General features: G+C 47.2%; 1 protein-coding gene across 4 annotated transcripts in view; it reads right to left on the bottom strand.

Moving 5' to 3' along the window:
- UNC50 (unc-50 inner nuclear membrane RNA binding protein) overlaps window positions 1-18484 on the bottom strand; it is a 91734-nt gene that overhangs the window by 48244 nt on the left and 25006 nt on the right. For all 4 annotated transcript variants that reach the window (XM_078658199.1, XM_078658198.1, XM_078658196.1 and 1 more), the window contains one exon: window positions 165-448. In XM_078658199.1, the coding sequence (XP_078514325.1) occupies window positions 165-444 (280 nt within the window). In that variant the 5' untranslated portion in view covers window positions 445-448. The remainder of the gene's footprint in view (window positions 1-164; window positions 449-18484) is intronic.

Below are 18484 nucleotides of genomic sequence, written 5' to 3'. Positions count from 1 at the left end.
CCCTCGATTTTATACTTGTGTGCATCCCAGTCATTATTGACAACTTCATCTCACCCACTCCCACTTTTTAACTCTTTGAAATGAATAAGAAACTTTAAGCTTTGTACAATGTATTTTGAAAATCAATTCTACAGTTTTACTTTTTCCAGATGTTCGAAACTTACCACATAACCAGATGCTTAGTAACACAAGGAAAGCTGGATCGTCTCTTGCCCACTGGTCCTTGGTTTGTTTCCTGTAATGAAAGTTTCGGTAAACTCGCTGAGGTGAAGTAAAGAGATAGAGCATTTGCCAAATGGCAAACTCAAAGTCCATCTGGCGAAAACGGAAGAGTCGCCGCAGGTATTTGTATCGTTTGGCCCCCGCTGTGTGTCGCGCCGCATCTCTTGAATTGAGGGCCCCATTGCCATGGGATGGGGAATTGACTGAGGTGGTTGGTAACATATTTCTGAAAACAAAAAGGACAGGTATATAATGTAACATAAAACAGTTAACCATCACAGTTTGTTCACTGGGCTCGTGCTCATTGCTGGGAATGATTTTCAGTGGGATTTACAACGAGTTCTCAATATCACCCATTTGCATCAAATACCCGAGGTCCTCATCAGGCCCAAAGTGACCCAGTCATTCAACACTCGAATCACATCATAATTGGGTGGAGAAGATTCTCTGTGACCTTCTCGTCATCTAATGTTTCAGCAAACAACAACAAAAACAAAGGTATAGAAATATCAAAACGTTTGACCATGGACTCTCTCTCTTGAAAAGGATCACTGACTGCTCTTCTAATGCTATAAAGTTCACACATAAACGAGCATACATTTCACCAGTTATAATTTGCTTTGTTTCTCATGAGCACTGCAAAGGCACTTTAGGTATATGACTAATCCACAACCATCTTCTCTTTTACCAATACAATCTTATTGATGCAATTTACAGAGTGTGGGAGTATGGTTTGCTCTCTGTTCATATTAAAACTAGCCAACATTAGGATTAGTTTCCTTAAGGAATTTGCGTCGGGTATTTAGCACTGATGAAATAGGATTTAAAAGTTTTCTATTAATGAATTCTTAAGATCAACTGTTTGGTTTTATCAAGAAAACTTACCAACATCAATCAGTTCAGAAGTGTCACCACACCGTAGAGTTCAAATTATGTGAGGGAGAGGACACCTGCCTTTCTGGAAGATTTCTCAACCCCCGTAAACTTTGAGAAGCAGAAATAAAGTAATATACTTTATATATATATCCAAGCAACCTCCTCAAATCAAAAACATCACATTTGTCTGCGTACTATCACTTCAAGTCTATGATAGGAATGCATTTTCCATTACAGAGTGGGAGCAACCTAATTTAGAAGGGTTTATTTTTCTTCATAAGGGCATGCCATGAATTAAAGTCATGAAGAACAGTCAACCTTTCAATACACACCTACAAATTTGTAGAATTCTAGTTTGGGAAGACGCTAGACTGAGTAGAGAATAGGAGAACAAGAGTGACATGCATTACACCTGCAAATTAAAGACCATATTCAAGTATGACTTTAATTGCAAATAACTTGAGGATTTCAGACATTTTTGCTCATTCACAATTGCTGCATTACATACCCTACATAGTGAAGAAATGTAGATGGGTAACACCACCCCAGATTGCTCACAGTGAACTCCTTCAAGACATACTTTGAGTTTCTATTTTTTCCCCAGTGACAATCTACTACTTTGTGATGTCAGGGATACGGATCAAAAATTTGATCAATGGATCATCTACAGTTTTGACCTTCCCCAATCACAAAGCCTGGAGCCAATACTGTGTTCTTGAATAACATGCAACTATGGCACATGTTTTATCCTGGCAGGTAGCAGGGGCTTTCGATTTGTTATGATTGGATTTCAAACACAGGCCTACGGCAAACTGCAGCTTGACACAGCTCACTACTGCTTTACAGGTGAGGAAGCCATTATGAGTAAGGGAAGCTCCAACCTCTGTGTTCTAGAACTTACAGAAATATCTTTATGAGGTGCTCTGGGGCTAGGAAACGTCAACTTGGAATAACCACAGAATGGCTGAGCCAGAGCAGGGAGCCCACTAAGGGAGAACACAGTTGTTGCTCCGATACACAGGGGGTTGGCGTGAGTGAGGTGTGGGGAACGCTGGAGACCATCTGACATGTGGACACGGACTAAGAGTTGGTGCACAATAGACTATGAGGACTGGAGAGATGCTCTTGCCTCTCCCAAAGAAGTAGCGATCCCCATGCTCCTCTGCCTTATCCAGCTTAAAATTCTTCACAGGGTGTACTTTGATGCTAAATTATTGTTCCGATTAGATCGACGACCCGATTCGCTGTCTCCGCCACTGCAACCAAATCGGCACCTTCACACACATACTGTGGGAATGCCCCCGCATACATGAATATTGGCAACAAGGCTCCTGGCCCTGATGGGTTACCCATAGATATAATAAAATGGAAACCGGAATTTTGGGCACCAATTCTTTTGAATGTTTTTAATAGTTTACCCGAAGCCCCCATGCCGGATACCTGGGCAACAAGCATCATCGTCCCAATTTACAAAAAGGGGGATAGATCGGACCCAAGTAATTACAGACCAATTTCATTACTCGATAATACACTAAAGATTTTGGGCCGAGTAATATACAACAGGTCTCTTGAATGGACAGAGGAAAGTGGAATGCTGGACCCATGCCAACTGGGTTTTTGAAGTAAGGCTGGCACGATAGAACAGTGCCTGAACCTTAATCTAGTCATCAGCAAATATAACATCGCCCGATCCTCCCCTGTGTATTTAGCATTTATGGACCTATCGTCTACTTTCGATCTGGTCAATAGGTCCAAACTCTGGTCTATATTGTTGGATTATGGTCTAGATGAATCCCTGGTACATTTCCTGGCATTTCTACATGCAGACTTAAAAGCAAAAAATCAGGATTGGCATGGGTGGGGAGGTTTCCGGTGCCAGTAGGAAGAGGAGTTAGACAGGGGTGCGTTTTAGTACCCCTGCTTTTCATTATTTATATTAATGGGCTGAGCAATTCCCTGAAACAGATGACCCCAAACGTCCCTAAAATTAACGGGAAATTATTACCGGTACTTCTTTACACGGACAATGCGGTCCTTATGGGCCGCACCCCTAACTCACTGCGTTTTTTGGTTAAGAATTTTGTAAAGTACATGGACAGTCTGGATCTAAGTGTGAATTTAAAAAAAATCATTAATAATGTCATGTGGGCCTGGGAAAAGCCAGCTCAATTCCATATTAGTGGGGGATGACAGATTAATTTCTACTGGCACGTTCCCATATTTAGGGATGGTCTTTGCTGCGAACGGCTCGTGGACTGGGCATATGGCCCACTCCACAAGCAAGTTCTCAAAGGCCATCAATTCAATTCTCAGTCCCCCCCGCCCGAGGCAAGCGGACGCTGTCAAGGTTATTTTAAAAATGTATAAGCTGCAATGTGATCCAGTGGCCACGTATGGGGCAGAGATATGGGACCTGGCGAGAGGTCGGTGCATCCAACAGGAAGAGAACCGCTTTTGTAGGAAGCTGTTGGGTGTACCGATTTCTACCTCTGAGTTCATCTGCCATAGGGAATTAAACTTGCATTTCATCTGTGACTTTATTAGGGCAAGACCAGCATTGTTTTGGCTCTCAGTTTGGAGGAATAAATCAGCCAGCCTGACGCAAGAAATTATAAGTGACTGTCTTAAGTGTGACAAAGGAATGGATATCCCTTGGCTTTTGGGTGTCTATAAAAGCTTATGTAGTGTGGATAAAGGCTTTCTCTTTTTTGAACCAACTAGAGCTGATCTATCCCATAAGAATGATCTGAAAAAAGCACTCTATGCACTTTATAACTCAGACAGGATCAACAAGGAGTCTAAGAAACCCACAGTCTCTAGCTATATGGTTAAGGAGCTGTATAGGTATCCATTTTTTAAATTTTTTTTTTATTAAGACGTTTATTAATATTCCGTATTGCAGTACATATAGCATAGCCTACAACCCTTAGGGCCGGCTGCAACACGTGGGTGTCCGTGTTGGACAAATAATCGCAAGTAACGTATATGCAGTCACACACCGGCTACCTAAAGCCGTAGGTCTTTAACAGTAACCTCCGCGGTACAGGGTGCTCTTATGTACAGTGTGTCTTCAATTGACGTCTCATTTTATTAAACATATGAAAACATTTCAACTCTGTAAACTGGACAATTCTCATCGGTGTGTCCCATGTTTTCGGCTGTGTCTCCAAGGAACATGTCAGCAGCCGTGTTTTTGAAACCCTTAAAGATTGCGGGCTGACCTCCGGTGTATGTCAATAGTGTGGGTGTATTTGACACTCGTATGTGGTCAACTTTTGCCACGAGGCGCTCTGCCAGCTAAGGGACAGTGGAGCCTCTCGTTTCATCTCTGCATAGTGTAGCGGTTCGCACGGGTATTCGTAGAGCCTGTCAGTTCGCTGAAGAGGCGTGACCCATATCAGTCCTAATGGTTGATTCGGTGTACGTGTATGTCTCCAGGCTCATGGGCTATATATGGAAGGCAAGAATCCAGTACAGTTAAACGGGGGCGTTAATACGGGAGTGGGGGGGGGAGGGAGTGTGTGTGTAAGAGAGTGTCTCCGTGAATGGTGGCCAGGGAGACACTGTAACGGGCCTTCGTGTTGTCTTTGCGTCTGCAGGTAGCCAGCTGTCCGGCCCACCGGTTAGTGCATTGGACATGTTATGGGCGCGGTGGTCAGTCCTCTGGGCATTCGGGGAGGCGGCAGCCTCTGACAATCTAGATATGCCACACAGCCGGCGCTCCGAACATGCGATCGCCATGGGGGGGGGGGGGGGGGGGGGGGGGGGGAAGAGCCCTATCCATGTGCCCAGCGTTTCCCTATCTATTCCATCTGTGCCATCACGCTCATGGCAAATCCTACATGAAACCCCTGGTAGCGCCTTCTTTCTGGAGGGATCCCACAAAACCATCCCAGAGCTGCGCAATTGGAACCTGCCTCAAGCCCGCAACCTCCTCCCGATGTAAAGCTACACTTTCCGCTCTAGCCCAATTGGTGAAGGAGGCGCACCAGTATTTGGGGATTGGCGGCTCTCGCTTTTTCCAATGTTTGGTGATTAACCGCTTGGCTGTGATGAGGCCTAGATCCCAGAACCTGGCGTGAGTCTTGTTTGGCTTATTTCTCCTATACAAACCTAGTATGCAGGCCTCCCAAGTGTGTGGTAGCCCCGGGCCAGCGCTGTGTGTTAAGAGAGATGTCACTTCCCCCCAGTATGTGGCCAGAGAGGGGCAATGCCAGAGCATGTGCAAAATGTCAGCGCCTATCAGGTCGCATCTGGGACAGGCAGCGGTGTCAATCATGAAGTATTTGTTGATCCTGTCTGGGGACAAGTACGCCTGGTGCATGATATAAAATTGTATGGTTCGGAAGCGGGCGCTGCGCGGGATGTTCATAGGGTTAGCTAGGATCATGGTCCATTCCTCGTCCGTCCATTCCCTCCCTCGGTGGGTAGCCCATTTGTCTCGTATCGGCTGTGTGGACCGTTGTGTGTGTAGGAGAAGGGCCTGCGCCCGCCAGTGAATGATGTGAGTACTGCTGCCCATCACATGTAGATACTGCAGTACATGGTGCATCTGCGGCTCCTACCGAACATCTCCCCAGGAGTCTGTGTATGTCCTCAGGATAGTCGCATGGGTTAGGAACTGTCCCTCCGGCAGACCCGTGCCCTCCGCCAGCTCCGCAAATGGGAGCAAAGCCCCGTCTGCGTAAAGGTCGCCCATCGTTTCCACTCCAACCTCCGTCCTACTCTCTAGAGTGCGCACCGTCACTGCTCCACCCCTTCTGGGTGTGCCCAACAGAGGAACCGCCGGCGCATATGGCTTGATTTCCCGGGTCAATTTCATACTGCGGAGGAAACATTTGCAGGCCACAGCTACATGTAGAGGCAGCGGGCGCGGTCCCTTGGTCAAGGGATGGAACAGCGCGCATATCCGAGTGTGTGTCCATATGTATCTTGAGGTGGTCGTGTCGTCTAAATGCGCATTGCTCAGCCAGTGTGTCACCCATTGCAACTGTGCTGCCAAATAATACAACTCCATATTAGGAACCGCCAGCCCAACCCTATAGTTTTGTCAGGGCCACTCTGGGGCGTCCCGCGTTCCCGATCAGGTTACGAATCATTGATTCAAGGTCCCGGAAAAACCTTGTGGGTACGTAGACCGGGGTGTTGGCAAAGTGATAGAGCAGTCTAGGCAACGCTATCATTTTAGTTAAATAAATCCTGCTCGGTACATTTAGTGGCAGTGTCTTCCAGAAAGCCATCTGGGCTCGTAAAGAGGACATGGCTCGTCCCAGGTTCCCCTCCAGTATGTTCTCCACGTCTCTATATATGTGCACTCCAAGGTATTTAAAGGTGGTAGGATACCAGGCTAGCCTGACACCTCCCAGGTGCACGTCGCACTCCTGCGTGTCTTGGCTGAAGGAATACACTCCGGACTTTGCCCAATTGACTTTAAGTCCCGATACGGTTTCAAACGTCTGGAAGATATCCGACAGTTCGTCCGGCACCGCTGTGAGGTCTCGTACATATAGAAGCAGGTCGTCCGCGTATAGCGAAACGATATGTGTACCATCAGCCAGTGGGATCCCCCAACCCGTCCCCCGTGTTCACAGCAGCGCAGCCAGGGGTTCGACAGCCAGCGAGAAGAGTAGGGGCGACAGTGGGCAACCCTGTCGAGTGCCTCTGCGCACCCGCACCGCCTCTGAGAGCAGCCTGCCCGTTCGTACTCTGACACTGGGTTGCTGATAGATTAGATCAACCATCTCCTCGAATGCATCTCCCAGGCCAAATCTGTCCAGTACCGCTCCCAGATAGGGCCACTCCACCGAATCGAAGGCCTTCTCGAGGTTGAGAACCAGACAACCCGACCTCGGCCAGTTTGTCACTGCGGCGTCCTGTATGCGGAAGAGACGGCGGATATTGCGCGAGGTACTCCTCGCCGGCATGACACCATTTTGGTCAGCATGCACCAGGGCCGGTACCTCTATAGCTAGTCGTCGGGCCAACAAAGAGGTGAAGATCTTGTAATCAGTGTTCAGCATAGCCAAAGGCCTGTAAGAGCCCATGTACGTTCCGTCCCTGCCTGGCTTCAAAAGCGAAACCAGGTTGGCCTCATTTAGCGTGTCTGGAAGCGCCGAATCTTCTATCGCAGCATTATACATTTTAAGCAGTTCCGGGATCAGTGCTTCTGAACAGGTTTTAAAAAATTCGGCAGGTAGGCCATCTGGACCCGGTGATCTGCCATTGGAGAGGGCGAAGATAGCCTCGCGCATCTCTTCCTGTGTGAAAGGCGCCCCCAAGTCTCCCCGCTGCGTGTCCGTTAGGGACGGCAATGGGATGTCCTCTAGGTAGGCCGCTATGGTCACCGACGAAACCCTCAGCTGGGATCCGTACAAGGCCTGGTAATGCTGCACAAAGGCCCTATGTATTGCACTTTGAGTGTATGCTACCTCTCCCACGGCTGTCCGAATGGCGGACACCGGCTCAGTGCGACCCTCCTGTCTGACCAGCCAGACCAGCAGTTTCCCGGGTTTGTCGCTGAATTGGTGTGTTCGCGCCGAGTGGGCTGCATAGTTAACGTTACGCAATCGTTCTAGTAGCGCCATATGTTCCGCACGGGCCTCGCCCAGCCTGTCGTCTGTTGAGCTGTATAGGTATCCATTACCCTTATACCTTACCATGCCAATGCCAATTTGGGAAAAAAGCCTTTTATTTAGATTAAGGGCAGGAACCGTAAGATTCCTAATGAGTTTTCCCCTGGGGTATCGGTCAAATCTGGGACTCCCACCATGCCCTTGTGACGGAGCAAGCACAGAAAATGATTTGCACTTTTTCTTCTTTTGTAAATATTATTTAAAATATATAAATTGGTTTTTAACCCCGTTTTTTAAAAAACACAGACCTATTTCTTTGGGGGAATCTTATCAAATGCTGCTTTCCTTGGACACTAATGAAATAGTTTTTCGCACCAGCACTTTCCTGAGAACTGCTATTCGAGCTCGTAAAACAATGGATAACCTCTGATTCTCTGTTTTATATCAATTGTATAATCATCTGACGCCCATCATGTATAGTTTTTAAGGATTTTAGAATACTATTGTGTTTAAGTGACTTGCTTTTATGATTTTTTTTAATTCAAATAAAGTTCTATGAAATGAATGAACATGAATATTGGGAGAAGGTTACACGCCAAATGGCTAGGACATGTGACAAACCCTTGAGACCCTCTCCCAAACTCTGCCTTCTCAACATGAGTGAGGGAGCATACAAGGGAGATTGCCGCTGGAGTACAGAGATGGCACGCAGAACGGACTTCTGAAAATCTTACGGATAGATGGAACTTATCATGGCTCCCTAAATCATTATATGGTGGAGGATCAACATACAGACGTATCATATTTGTGATACAATTGGAACTGCATAGTAGCTGAACGTTATTTTGGGAAACATTGGATCTGATAAAACAAGCGGCATTTACAAAAAGAATTGTGTGTAATACGCCAGTCAAAAGCCTTGAGGAAGCCCGAATGGGGCAAAACGCGCGTCGGCTGTGGATCATTGTCGGTTAAGAAATAAAATTTGAATTACCAACATCATATGGCTACTGGAAGTCGATTCCGATAAAGAACATTGATGGACAAAGAAGTGCACAAGGGATAAAAGTGACTATATTTGATGTGCACTGGTGTAGTACTTTTTGCATTGTGACTTACTGCCTCAATTCGGGTTGGGCAGGAGGTCTTTGTGGATACCCCAGGTGAATGCGCATCAAACACCAAAGTTGCACTCAACATTTAATGTGTTGACCCTGAAATTGGGATTAAAACTAATTTGACTAAGGGAACATTTATTGATGTGCAGGTCATCATAGCAAATCCACCTTTCCTTGTATTTTGTATTACATATGGGAGGCTACTGACCTCTCCCAGGCGGAGAAGGAGTGGGCTGCAACGGGTTGGGCTATTGCAAAGAGCAACATAGCACAGAAATGGGGGGCGGCCGCCATCCCTCTTATAAAAGATTGGGCACAAGACATGGATTGTGCAATGGTAGCGGAAATAACGGCATTCAATTGACGCAGTTGCCCCAGGAAGTGGGATCATAAATGGGGAAAGTGGAATAAATACAGGGGAGATATCTGCGTCTCCCCCACAATCGAATTGAGACGGGGACAAATGATAATGGCCCTCCCTGCAGAAGTAGCTGGGTCCTCCCCACCGACGATTTAGTACAATGGAGTGGATACGTCCTACCAATACAAGGTACTGTGGAATGTACTGTCTTTGTCCAGAGCTGTATGGCATAACATTTTGTGAGCCTTCCAGAGGCAGCGCACTCAGGTATCTTCGGCCTAATTTACGGGAGGTGATGATGCAAATGTCCTCTTCCCGTTTATTGAACCCATTTATGTGATTGTACTATGCTATGTACCGATGTTTAAAAAAAAAAAACAGTAAACAAATAAGTTGGTGCACAGGCTCACAATCAGGTGCTAATAAACCGTAGAAGAGGCATGGCTGTGTCCACACACCCACAACTCCAGCAAACTTTGGACCCTCACAGTGGACTTACTGAGATACTGACACCCACGCGTCAACCATGAACAAGCTCCAACTGACTTTATACTAAGGCAAGAAGACAGGGCAAGATGGATTCTGAGACACACAAGCTAGTGGGGTGGTCTAGGAGGTGGGTACAGATTGCCAATGGATAATATGATGGATGTAGTCCCGGTGGCCAGTGGTAAATCCTGAGCGGCTCTGGAGCAGAAAACAGATACCATATCAATAGACAAGAATCTGCTGAGAGATGACCAGAGCAAGAAATCTGACAGGGATGCAGAGACTGAATCAACACTGGCAACAGTCCGCTCCTCACTACAGGTGCTCTAAAAAAAGTGTCAGGTCTACAAGAAAGGGTCAGATATTTTGAGTACATTGCTGAAGACTACCAAGTGGGGGTCTTAGAGGAATAATGTGCATGTCATGGGTCTCCCGGGAAGATAGATGGTCCCCCAAAGAAGTTATATCTAGAAGAATGGATTACCACCAATATAGTGCAAAGAAGCTTCTCTACGACATAGAGGGCATATAGATTCCCACAATACCTCCTAGACCGGTGGCACCTGTCATCAAGTGGCGACTCGCCCGTTAAATTACAGGAACAGTAGCAGTCTTCTCTAGCTTGCCCAACGTAATGTGATGTACAAAACACCAAGGTACATAAGTACCGAGGCTTCAAGGCTGTGGTCTAACAACAATGCAACACATTTATTGAGGTCCAGAGATATCTCAGGCCACTAGGGCCGAAATTCACGTTTCTTGATGATGGCAAAACTATGAATCTTTGATGACAAAAGTTAACACTTTTTCCACAGACGCCGGAGGCACTAGAGAAGGGGCAGACAAGTGGGTGACCAAGCATACAATATTAGTGACTGAAGCATCAAAAAGGCCTATACGTGGGGGCACAACAGGACAAGACTGTGAAACAGACACAAACCATCTAAAAAGCAATGTCAGACAGACCAATCAAAGATGGTGACAGATCTCACTCACTGGAGATCAGCAGAGCAGGATACCCCAGACAACTCAGCGGAATCAGGACACGCAGAAACAGACACAAAACCAGGCAATGTAGACTCAGTTATTAAACTTGCCTTATTTGCACATCTAGAATGGCGCAGATCGAAGACCTGTGTCCCCACATAGGGGCTGTAAATTTTTTGTGTCTATGAAGGCCTTGTGGGAGACACGCTTTGGAGTAGGAAGCCTTCAAGGTTTTTTTTAATCTGGGGTAGGTGTAAAGAGAACATGCATGATGAACAAGTGACACTGTTGGGAGATACTTAAATTAGAGGCAGAGGTGAGATGACTGAAGACAGAAGCATTAGGGAGCATTTAGAAGAGAGGAATTTTCCCAGTTGAGATCAGATATGGAGTGCAGGTTGCAAAAGTTTGATTGCAGGGAGTATATAATGTTGTCGGGCAAAGAAAGAGACTGGGACAAATCAGGATACATTTCAGGGTAGGGTGAACATCCCTATAATAATGAAGGCAATAACTCCAGCTACTGCAGACTTCTCATATAAGTATAGCTCCAGGGAGCGATGGACTCCCTGTGGAGTTTTGTAAGACTTTTTGCATCCTTCTTGCTGCTAAATTGTTGGGCATGAACAAAGCGGCTTGTGAAAGGGGTCCACTACATCAGTCCACGGTAGAGGCCATATTAGTGATATTGCCTAAGCCAACAACTGGACATGTCATTGTACTGCCTGCTTTCATTACTTAATACAGACTACTATATACCTGCTTACTGGGTTTGTCCCAGACTCATTTGGAACTCTTTTATAGAGAAATGTGGCGGTCAATATCGGGCACTTACTCCATATCCTAAATAAACATTCAGTTGTAGCGTCTATTGATTTAGGGAAAGCCTTCGATAAGGTGAACTGGGAATATCAGCTGTGTTGGAAGAATTGAGCCTCACTTCAGTAATAAGGAAATATGTATGGTTGCTATATAAGGATACAATGGCCAACAGTGATGACTGGGAGGGAAGCTTCTGAATCGTGGTCCATCCACCTGGCTATCAGGTAGAGGTGTGATTCTTCCCCCCCCCCCCCCCCCCACTTCACTGCTGATGTCACTTAATATCTTAAGGATCCAGAGAGGCCTGAACCAGGTCCTGCTTGATCTGGCATGGCTCAGTGACATGCAGGGCCTAAAGTTACACCTAGAAAAGTTATGTCTGCACCCACTGAGACCAACAGGAACGGGGTTGTCGGGGGAGGGGGGACAGGAAGGATCGCCCTAGCTTGCTTTATAACTGATTTTTTTTTAGAAAGCATCAATATATCAGAGTCAGCTCTTGTTGCTGGAAACATGTCCAAAGCTGGGATGAATATTTGTGATCTCAAACCCAAAACAGGTGTTCTACTCAAGCCCACCCATAACAATTTGTTGTACTGATATAGAGACATCGTTACTTGGATCTCTGGAAACTGCGGGAGGCCTGGGGCGAAGTCAGATGTTCTCTGCAATCTCCTCTGCTGGGCGTCTTCTTTAGTCCTTCTTCTTCGTAGATTGCGGGAATCAGTCTTCTTGGTTCAGGGCTGCCCCCTAAATATTGTATTTAGAGGACGTTTTAGGTCAATGGGCTACTGACCTTAGGGTGACTACACCCTTGATGTCCTCACCCCACGTGGGGGATTGGGCACAATTCCTAATCCAGATTGGAGAGTGCATGCCATCTGCAAGATGGCGGGTACTGAAGAGTGGGCTTCACCCAGCCTCCCTCCCCCCCGAGGGGTGGGGTTGGCAGAGGTGGGCACACCTTCTGGGCTGTGCTAATTTTTCCCGCCCGTCTTCCCGCCAAAAAGGAGGGGAGACAGGAAGGGGGCCTGCTCTTGATAGCAGGAGAGGCTGGGGGTCGCGTTACAAAGGTAGTTCTATGGCAAGGGCGAAGAGCAGCGGGACAGACCTGCTGTGTCCCTTTGTGAATTTGTAAGGGTGGACAGAGAATTCCATTTACCCGAACCTGTGCATAGGGGGCTCTGTATAGCAGTCTCACTAGTCTGCGAAAGGTGGGCCCGAAGCCTGTCCTTGAAAGCACAGCCTCAAGAAACGACCAGGAAACAGTGTTGAATGCCTTTTAAAAATCAATAAGAAGGGAGGGCCGGACTGTTCTCCAGTTGGGATGACAAAGGGACAGCAGAAATCTTCGGATACAGTGACGAGTGCTATCAGACATGAAGCCACAATGGTCCGGATGTATGAGGTAGGCAAGAGTCCGAGTCAGCCTAGTTGCCAAAACCTTCAGAAAAATCTTAATGTCAGAGTTGATAAGGGAAATAGGGCTGTAAGTGGAGCAATAGTCTGAGCCGCCCTTCACCGCCTCTTCAAAGAGGCACAACAGAAGAGGTGGTAACACCCAAAAAATTAGATGGGGAACCCATCAGGTCCCACCAGTGCTCTACCTCTCCTGACCTTGTGCCACCAGTGCGTTGTTCTAAAGTAAGGATCTGGTCCTCCAACTCCTCTACCTGTGCCTGCCGCACATAGCCCTTGATACTACACTGCAAGGTAGGTTTATTCGCCGCCCATAAAGTTCCCGCGGACACCAAGCCTTTAATGTTCTGCAAGAAGGCGTGGAGCTCCTCCTCCACAAAATTCACACAATCCTGGTCCGTTAAGTACCACGCGTTGAATCTCCACATCGGGCGATGGTCGCCATTGGGGATGCCCCATTCAAGAAAGAGAGGGATCATGATTAGGGCTCCCGGATTTATGGTATTAATTTTTTTTAACATTTCCGCCTGTATTTATCCATATTTATTTTTTGCTCATTTTATCTTTATTTATCCACATTTATTTTTGTAGCAAGCAAAAGATGCTGCAGCTAGTATTTTTTCACATTTATTTAAATAGTTAATGCACACTTGTACTCGGTTGCTATCTATTTATATATATGCCAAATTAAGTAAACTCATTAAATTCATCTGAAAACTTTGCCATTGTAGCACAAGCACATGTTCAAGCTCCTAGAGTCAGAGTGCTCGTGAGGACCATATCAGCTGTTTCCCATTGCAACCTGCCACCCGTTGTGAAGCACTTTTCATGACGTGTGTAATTGTTGGTATACAAAGCAGGACCGATGACACAGGACAAGTTGTGATCCACTGTTATATGTGCTTCCTAGAAGCGCCTATACTACGTTATTAAAACGATCTTCTGTAAAACACAGAGGGATGTCCAGTGAGAAGCCCTCCAAGTCAATGACCCTACTAAGGGGACTAATGCGCCTCAACCGCAGCAGTACAGCACTCGGAAAGGCAGAGAACTTGCACTCTATTTAATAGCTACAGCGTTCAATGTTTCAAAACAACAAAGACAAAATAGACCACCAGTGTCTGTAAATCGTGAGAAAAGTTGCATGTCCCCCATCCTGGTCAGGGAAAAGCAACCAGCAGTAATTGTTCACCACCCACCGCACGTCAGGAGGACATGCCAATCTCGCACCGCATTCTGTCCAGCTATTTGTTATTTTGTGGACATCCCTCCTCTACACACCCTGCTTCCCCTTCCACACCCTGCAGCTAAGAACTTAAATCTCGAAATAGCGCACTCTGATACCCTGGTTGTTCAGAATGAATATCATGCTTCTGAAAAATCAGAAGTTTAAACCTCAATAAACAGAGGAACATAGCATGCAGCACATAGAGGGGATCTGCAGTAACCCCATACAGCTGTAGTTTCTCCCTTAACACCAGTCAGGAATGAAACCATGATACACGCACGAGATGTAGAGCCCAAACCAGAGTTTTAAGGCGGCGCAGAGAAGTGTGATTCAGGAGTGAAGGATCGCTCAACCCTCCACTTAAAGCAAGGTTGACACTACAAAAGACCATTCCTCCTCCCACACTCCGCGCTATGAAACATAAATGTACACCGTCCCTTGCAGCGACACATGGATCCGACCACAGTTGGGTGAAAGAAACTAATTAGGAAATGTCAGCAGGGGTTTGGGGGGAGATAGAGGTCAATGCAAGACTCTCATAGGAAGTAGTTTCCTGTGCATCCAAAGATCTACATCAGGCAGAGGGGTGTGGCAACCATGGGCTGGAGCACGGCTGCGCAAGTCTCTGAATTAGTTTCAGCAGTATTTTACCGTTTTTATTTATAAATACAGACAAAGGAAAATAGTTTCCAGTCTGTATTTATATGTAAAAATCCATTTAAATGGAAAACTGGGGGCCATAATCATAGATGTCTCTGGGCTGCCAACAGGTAAGTGCAGGACTGTTGCCTCGGATTCCGGGAACGCCAGGCATCAGAGGCCAATGGAAGCTGCCCAGGCAGTAAGGCTCGAGCCAACCTGCCTGGTCGCGAGGACCCGATGTGTCCCGAACAGGGTTCTGGACCACGTTAAAATCCTCACCAATCATGGTTGTCCTGGAGGCAGTGTCGCCATTAAGAACCAGAATGTGTGCAATGCAGATTGCAAAAGGTGTGGAGAAGCAAAACTGGAAACAAAGTTGAATAGGGTAGCCTCCAGTCGTCCCTCATCGGAACCATACAGCTCCTGGGGATCTGCATGTATAATGGATACTGACAGCGGAAAGGTTTTATGTAGAAGAATCGCAAACCATCGAGCCTCTAGTATAGCTCGCATGATACACAGGGTCATACTCAAATCGACACAGGAAAGTACATCAAGCTCCCAAGAGGTGTGTCTCCTGAAGGACTACATCCAGTCTATACCTCTTTAACATACTGTATAACCGCTGACCTTTTTGTGGGCGTGGCCAAGATGCCAGTCGGCTCTTACAGGAGGCCCGACGCCTAACTAGTATCATCGAACATCCTACTTGACCTCACACATCGAAGCCCCTCTGCCTGGCCCCCGCACAGCTCCAGCACGGTTGGCCCCCCCTGGCCCCTTCTAGGTGGGCCGGCGGTGTTGATGTAAAGCAGCAGTCACATGGGGGAAAGAGAGGCGATCGAGATGGCGGCTGCAACACTGATACACATAGACTGGTCTCAAAGGACTCCCAGACTCATCAAGCCTATTGGCCTGGGGCGGCGGTGCAACCCAGCCATATGCAAACCAATCTTGACCTTGCTCCTCAAGTCCAGCCCGAACTGCCAGACAAGGTCCTTCCTGGACCGGAAAACAAGCATCCTGTGACCAGTTTCAGGGTATCACTCCTCATCAACCAGGCTAGCTTCAATCCAGTGGTATAGCTGATGATGGTTGATTCCCCGAAACCCATCCCAGGATGCTTGTTCCTAGTCCACGGAGGACCAGGCTTGGCAGTGCAGGCTGGACTGTTCCCATGAGGAGCAGGGTCAAGACTTATTTCCATATGGCTGGGTCTCAACTGGGGATTTAACCCAGATCTGTTGACTGAGGGTGAATGTTTGAATTGTTCCGCATTAGGTCCATCATTTCTGTGTCTTTTACTCTACGGTGCCACCCTGCACTCGAGTGACAATACTCTGCTGGAGACCAGCTCTGCACCTCACTCGATGGACCCGCCGCCTCAAATGGCAGGGTTTTTGGGCTTTTCTCATTGGGAACACATAGATACACCTACCTGGGCAATGTTCACCGAGGGGGGCTTCTGATATCATTCCAAGAGCTGCAGGACCAATACAACCTATCCCACACACATTTCTTCTGTTATCTCCAACTACGCCATGCTATTCTTACTCGCCACCGGGTGGATGCACAGATCCCCAATTATAGCCTCCTGGAAGCAAAACTCATGACTGGTCATCTGGGCAAGGGTGCGATTTCTATGATCTATCGCACCCTTATGATCAACGCACCAGATCTCTTTTTACATCTCTGTTGTAAATGGAATGGCTGGGTGGGCGATCTGGAGGATGAAGGCTGGAGGGAGGCATGACTGGCCACAAGGGAACAAGCTAATTCCTCATGCTTGAGGATGTTCTAGATTAATTGCCTTCTTGCAACATACCTATCCCCAGAATGACGCCAACAGATGGGACGGGCAGTGTGTACACGCTGCCCCGCTCCTGCTGCTGACTTCTACCATGTGGTATGGTCCTGCCTGCTCCAGCCACATTTCTGAAGTGGAGCGAGTCATGACATCTCGGAGGTCCTGGGACACCAAAATTGACTTGGGCCCCCGGGAAGCACTCTTGGGTCCGTTGGAGGGAGTTGTTGAATCCCGTGCAGAGAGATAGTTAATGGGGTGGTATCTTTGGTGGCCAAGTGGGACATTGCTCACTGCTGGAGGCATCCGGAGCCCCCCTCCCTTGTGGTGTGGCAGAGGGGCGTTGACTGGTGTGCATGCCAAAAACAACTAATTTACAAGGCTCAAGGCTGTCCTCAGAAACATGAGAAAACATGAGGGGGTTAGTGTACTTACCATGGACTGCCTTTGTAAAATGTGTCATTTCGATGGGGGCTGTTCATGTTCAATGTTCAGATCCAGAAATGTGATTTCACTTGCTTGTAATTGTATGTGGATGATGCTGTGTACTGCTAAATCTGATAACTTTTGGTTATAACAAAAAAACACTTTTTAAAATACCATTCAAGAGGCCGATTACGTCCCAGGAGACAACTCTTACCATGTGGGAGAAGAGTTAGGGAGGGGTGGAATAAATCAACAGGCCCCATAACTGGGGTGAAGATGTGTATAATGGTTCAAGACTCCACCCTGAGATCAGAACTATAGCTGTGGAGAGCATATGTGGTGATTATCTGAAAGAAAAATAAGTAAAAAGATCCCTGCACAAAACAACGTACCCCCAGACACCTCACCTCCCCTCCCCATACTTCCTCCCTCGAAGCATTTGGCACCTCTATTAAGTACATCATACAATAAAGCTGGGTGGAAAAGGAAGCACGCAATCCACAAGTCCAATCACCCTTACATGGACAACTCCCTAAAAGCAACATTCAATAAATGAAAGAGGAGCCCACGTACACAATGACTTGAGAAAAAACACTGCAAGAGAAAACATTCCTTTGCCCCAATACAGTTCGGCAGTCCGGCTATTAATTATACATTACCAATGCCGGTCGGGTCTCATGCACTGCATCAAAGTATGCATATTATCTTGAGTAGCTCGTTCACACGGCAATCAGGGCAGAGAATCCGCCAAGCTCTCTATAGATTTGAAGAGCGCTGGGGTATCAGAAAGGGCGGCTTCCTGATCTGCAGCATGCACTTGTCAGACTTGTTGAGGCTCTTCACTGCCCCACAGCGACCCATTCTTCTGGGATCTATTGCTCAGCCCGTGGGGCTCCCGGGTCGGACGTGGTGGAGGACGTACCCTAGTCTCAGATCCCACAGAGCCCAGAGAGCGTAGTGGTTGCTGTTCCGTCAACCATTCTCAGGCCTGTTCGTAAGTGTCAAAGTAGTAAGCAGAGGAGGCAAAAATTACTTTAAAAAAAGGAGCATGTAGCAGATGTTGAGTGACAGGAGTTTTTGGTTTACCTCCTCAAAGGCGCAAAAGCGCTGCTGGACTGCCCTGGTATAGTCTGGGAAAATCAAAATCTTTGTGTTGAAGTGTCTTAGGTCAGATAGGGGTCCGGGCCTCGCAGAGGATGGTGTCGCGGTCCCAGTGGTTGAGAATGCGCACCACGAAAGGACAGGGAGGGGTCCCTGGAAGAGGCTTCTTGGTCAGGGTTTGGTGTGCCCTTTCCACAATGAAGCAGCAGGATAACTTGTTGGCCGGAACACAGGACCAGAACCATTCCTTCAGATAGTTCATCCTGGATCCCTCCACTCCCTCCAGCAAGCCAATGAGGTGGAGAGCGGTGTCCTCTGCCAAATTGTCCAGAACCGCCACTTTGGACACTAATTGGGAAACATACCGCCTAACAGTCACCACGTCGTCACTGTTTCTCGGTCTCCATAACCTTCTCT

This window comes from Lissotriton helveticus, chromosome 8 (assembly GCF_964261635.1).
Source record: "Lissotriton helveticus chromosome 8, aLisHel1.1, whole genome shotgun sequence".
Taxonomy (NCBI): Eukaryota; Metazoa; Chordata; class Amphibia; order Caudata; family Salamandridae; genus Lissotriton; species Lissotriton helveticus.
Note: the sequence above shows the minus strand (reverse complement) of the source record. Positions and strands in the feature narration are given on the sequence as shown.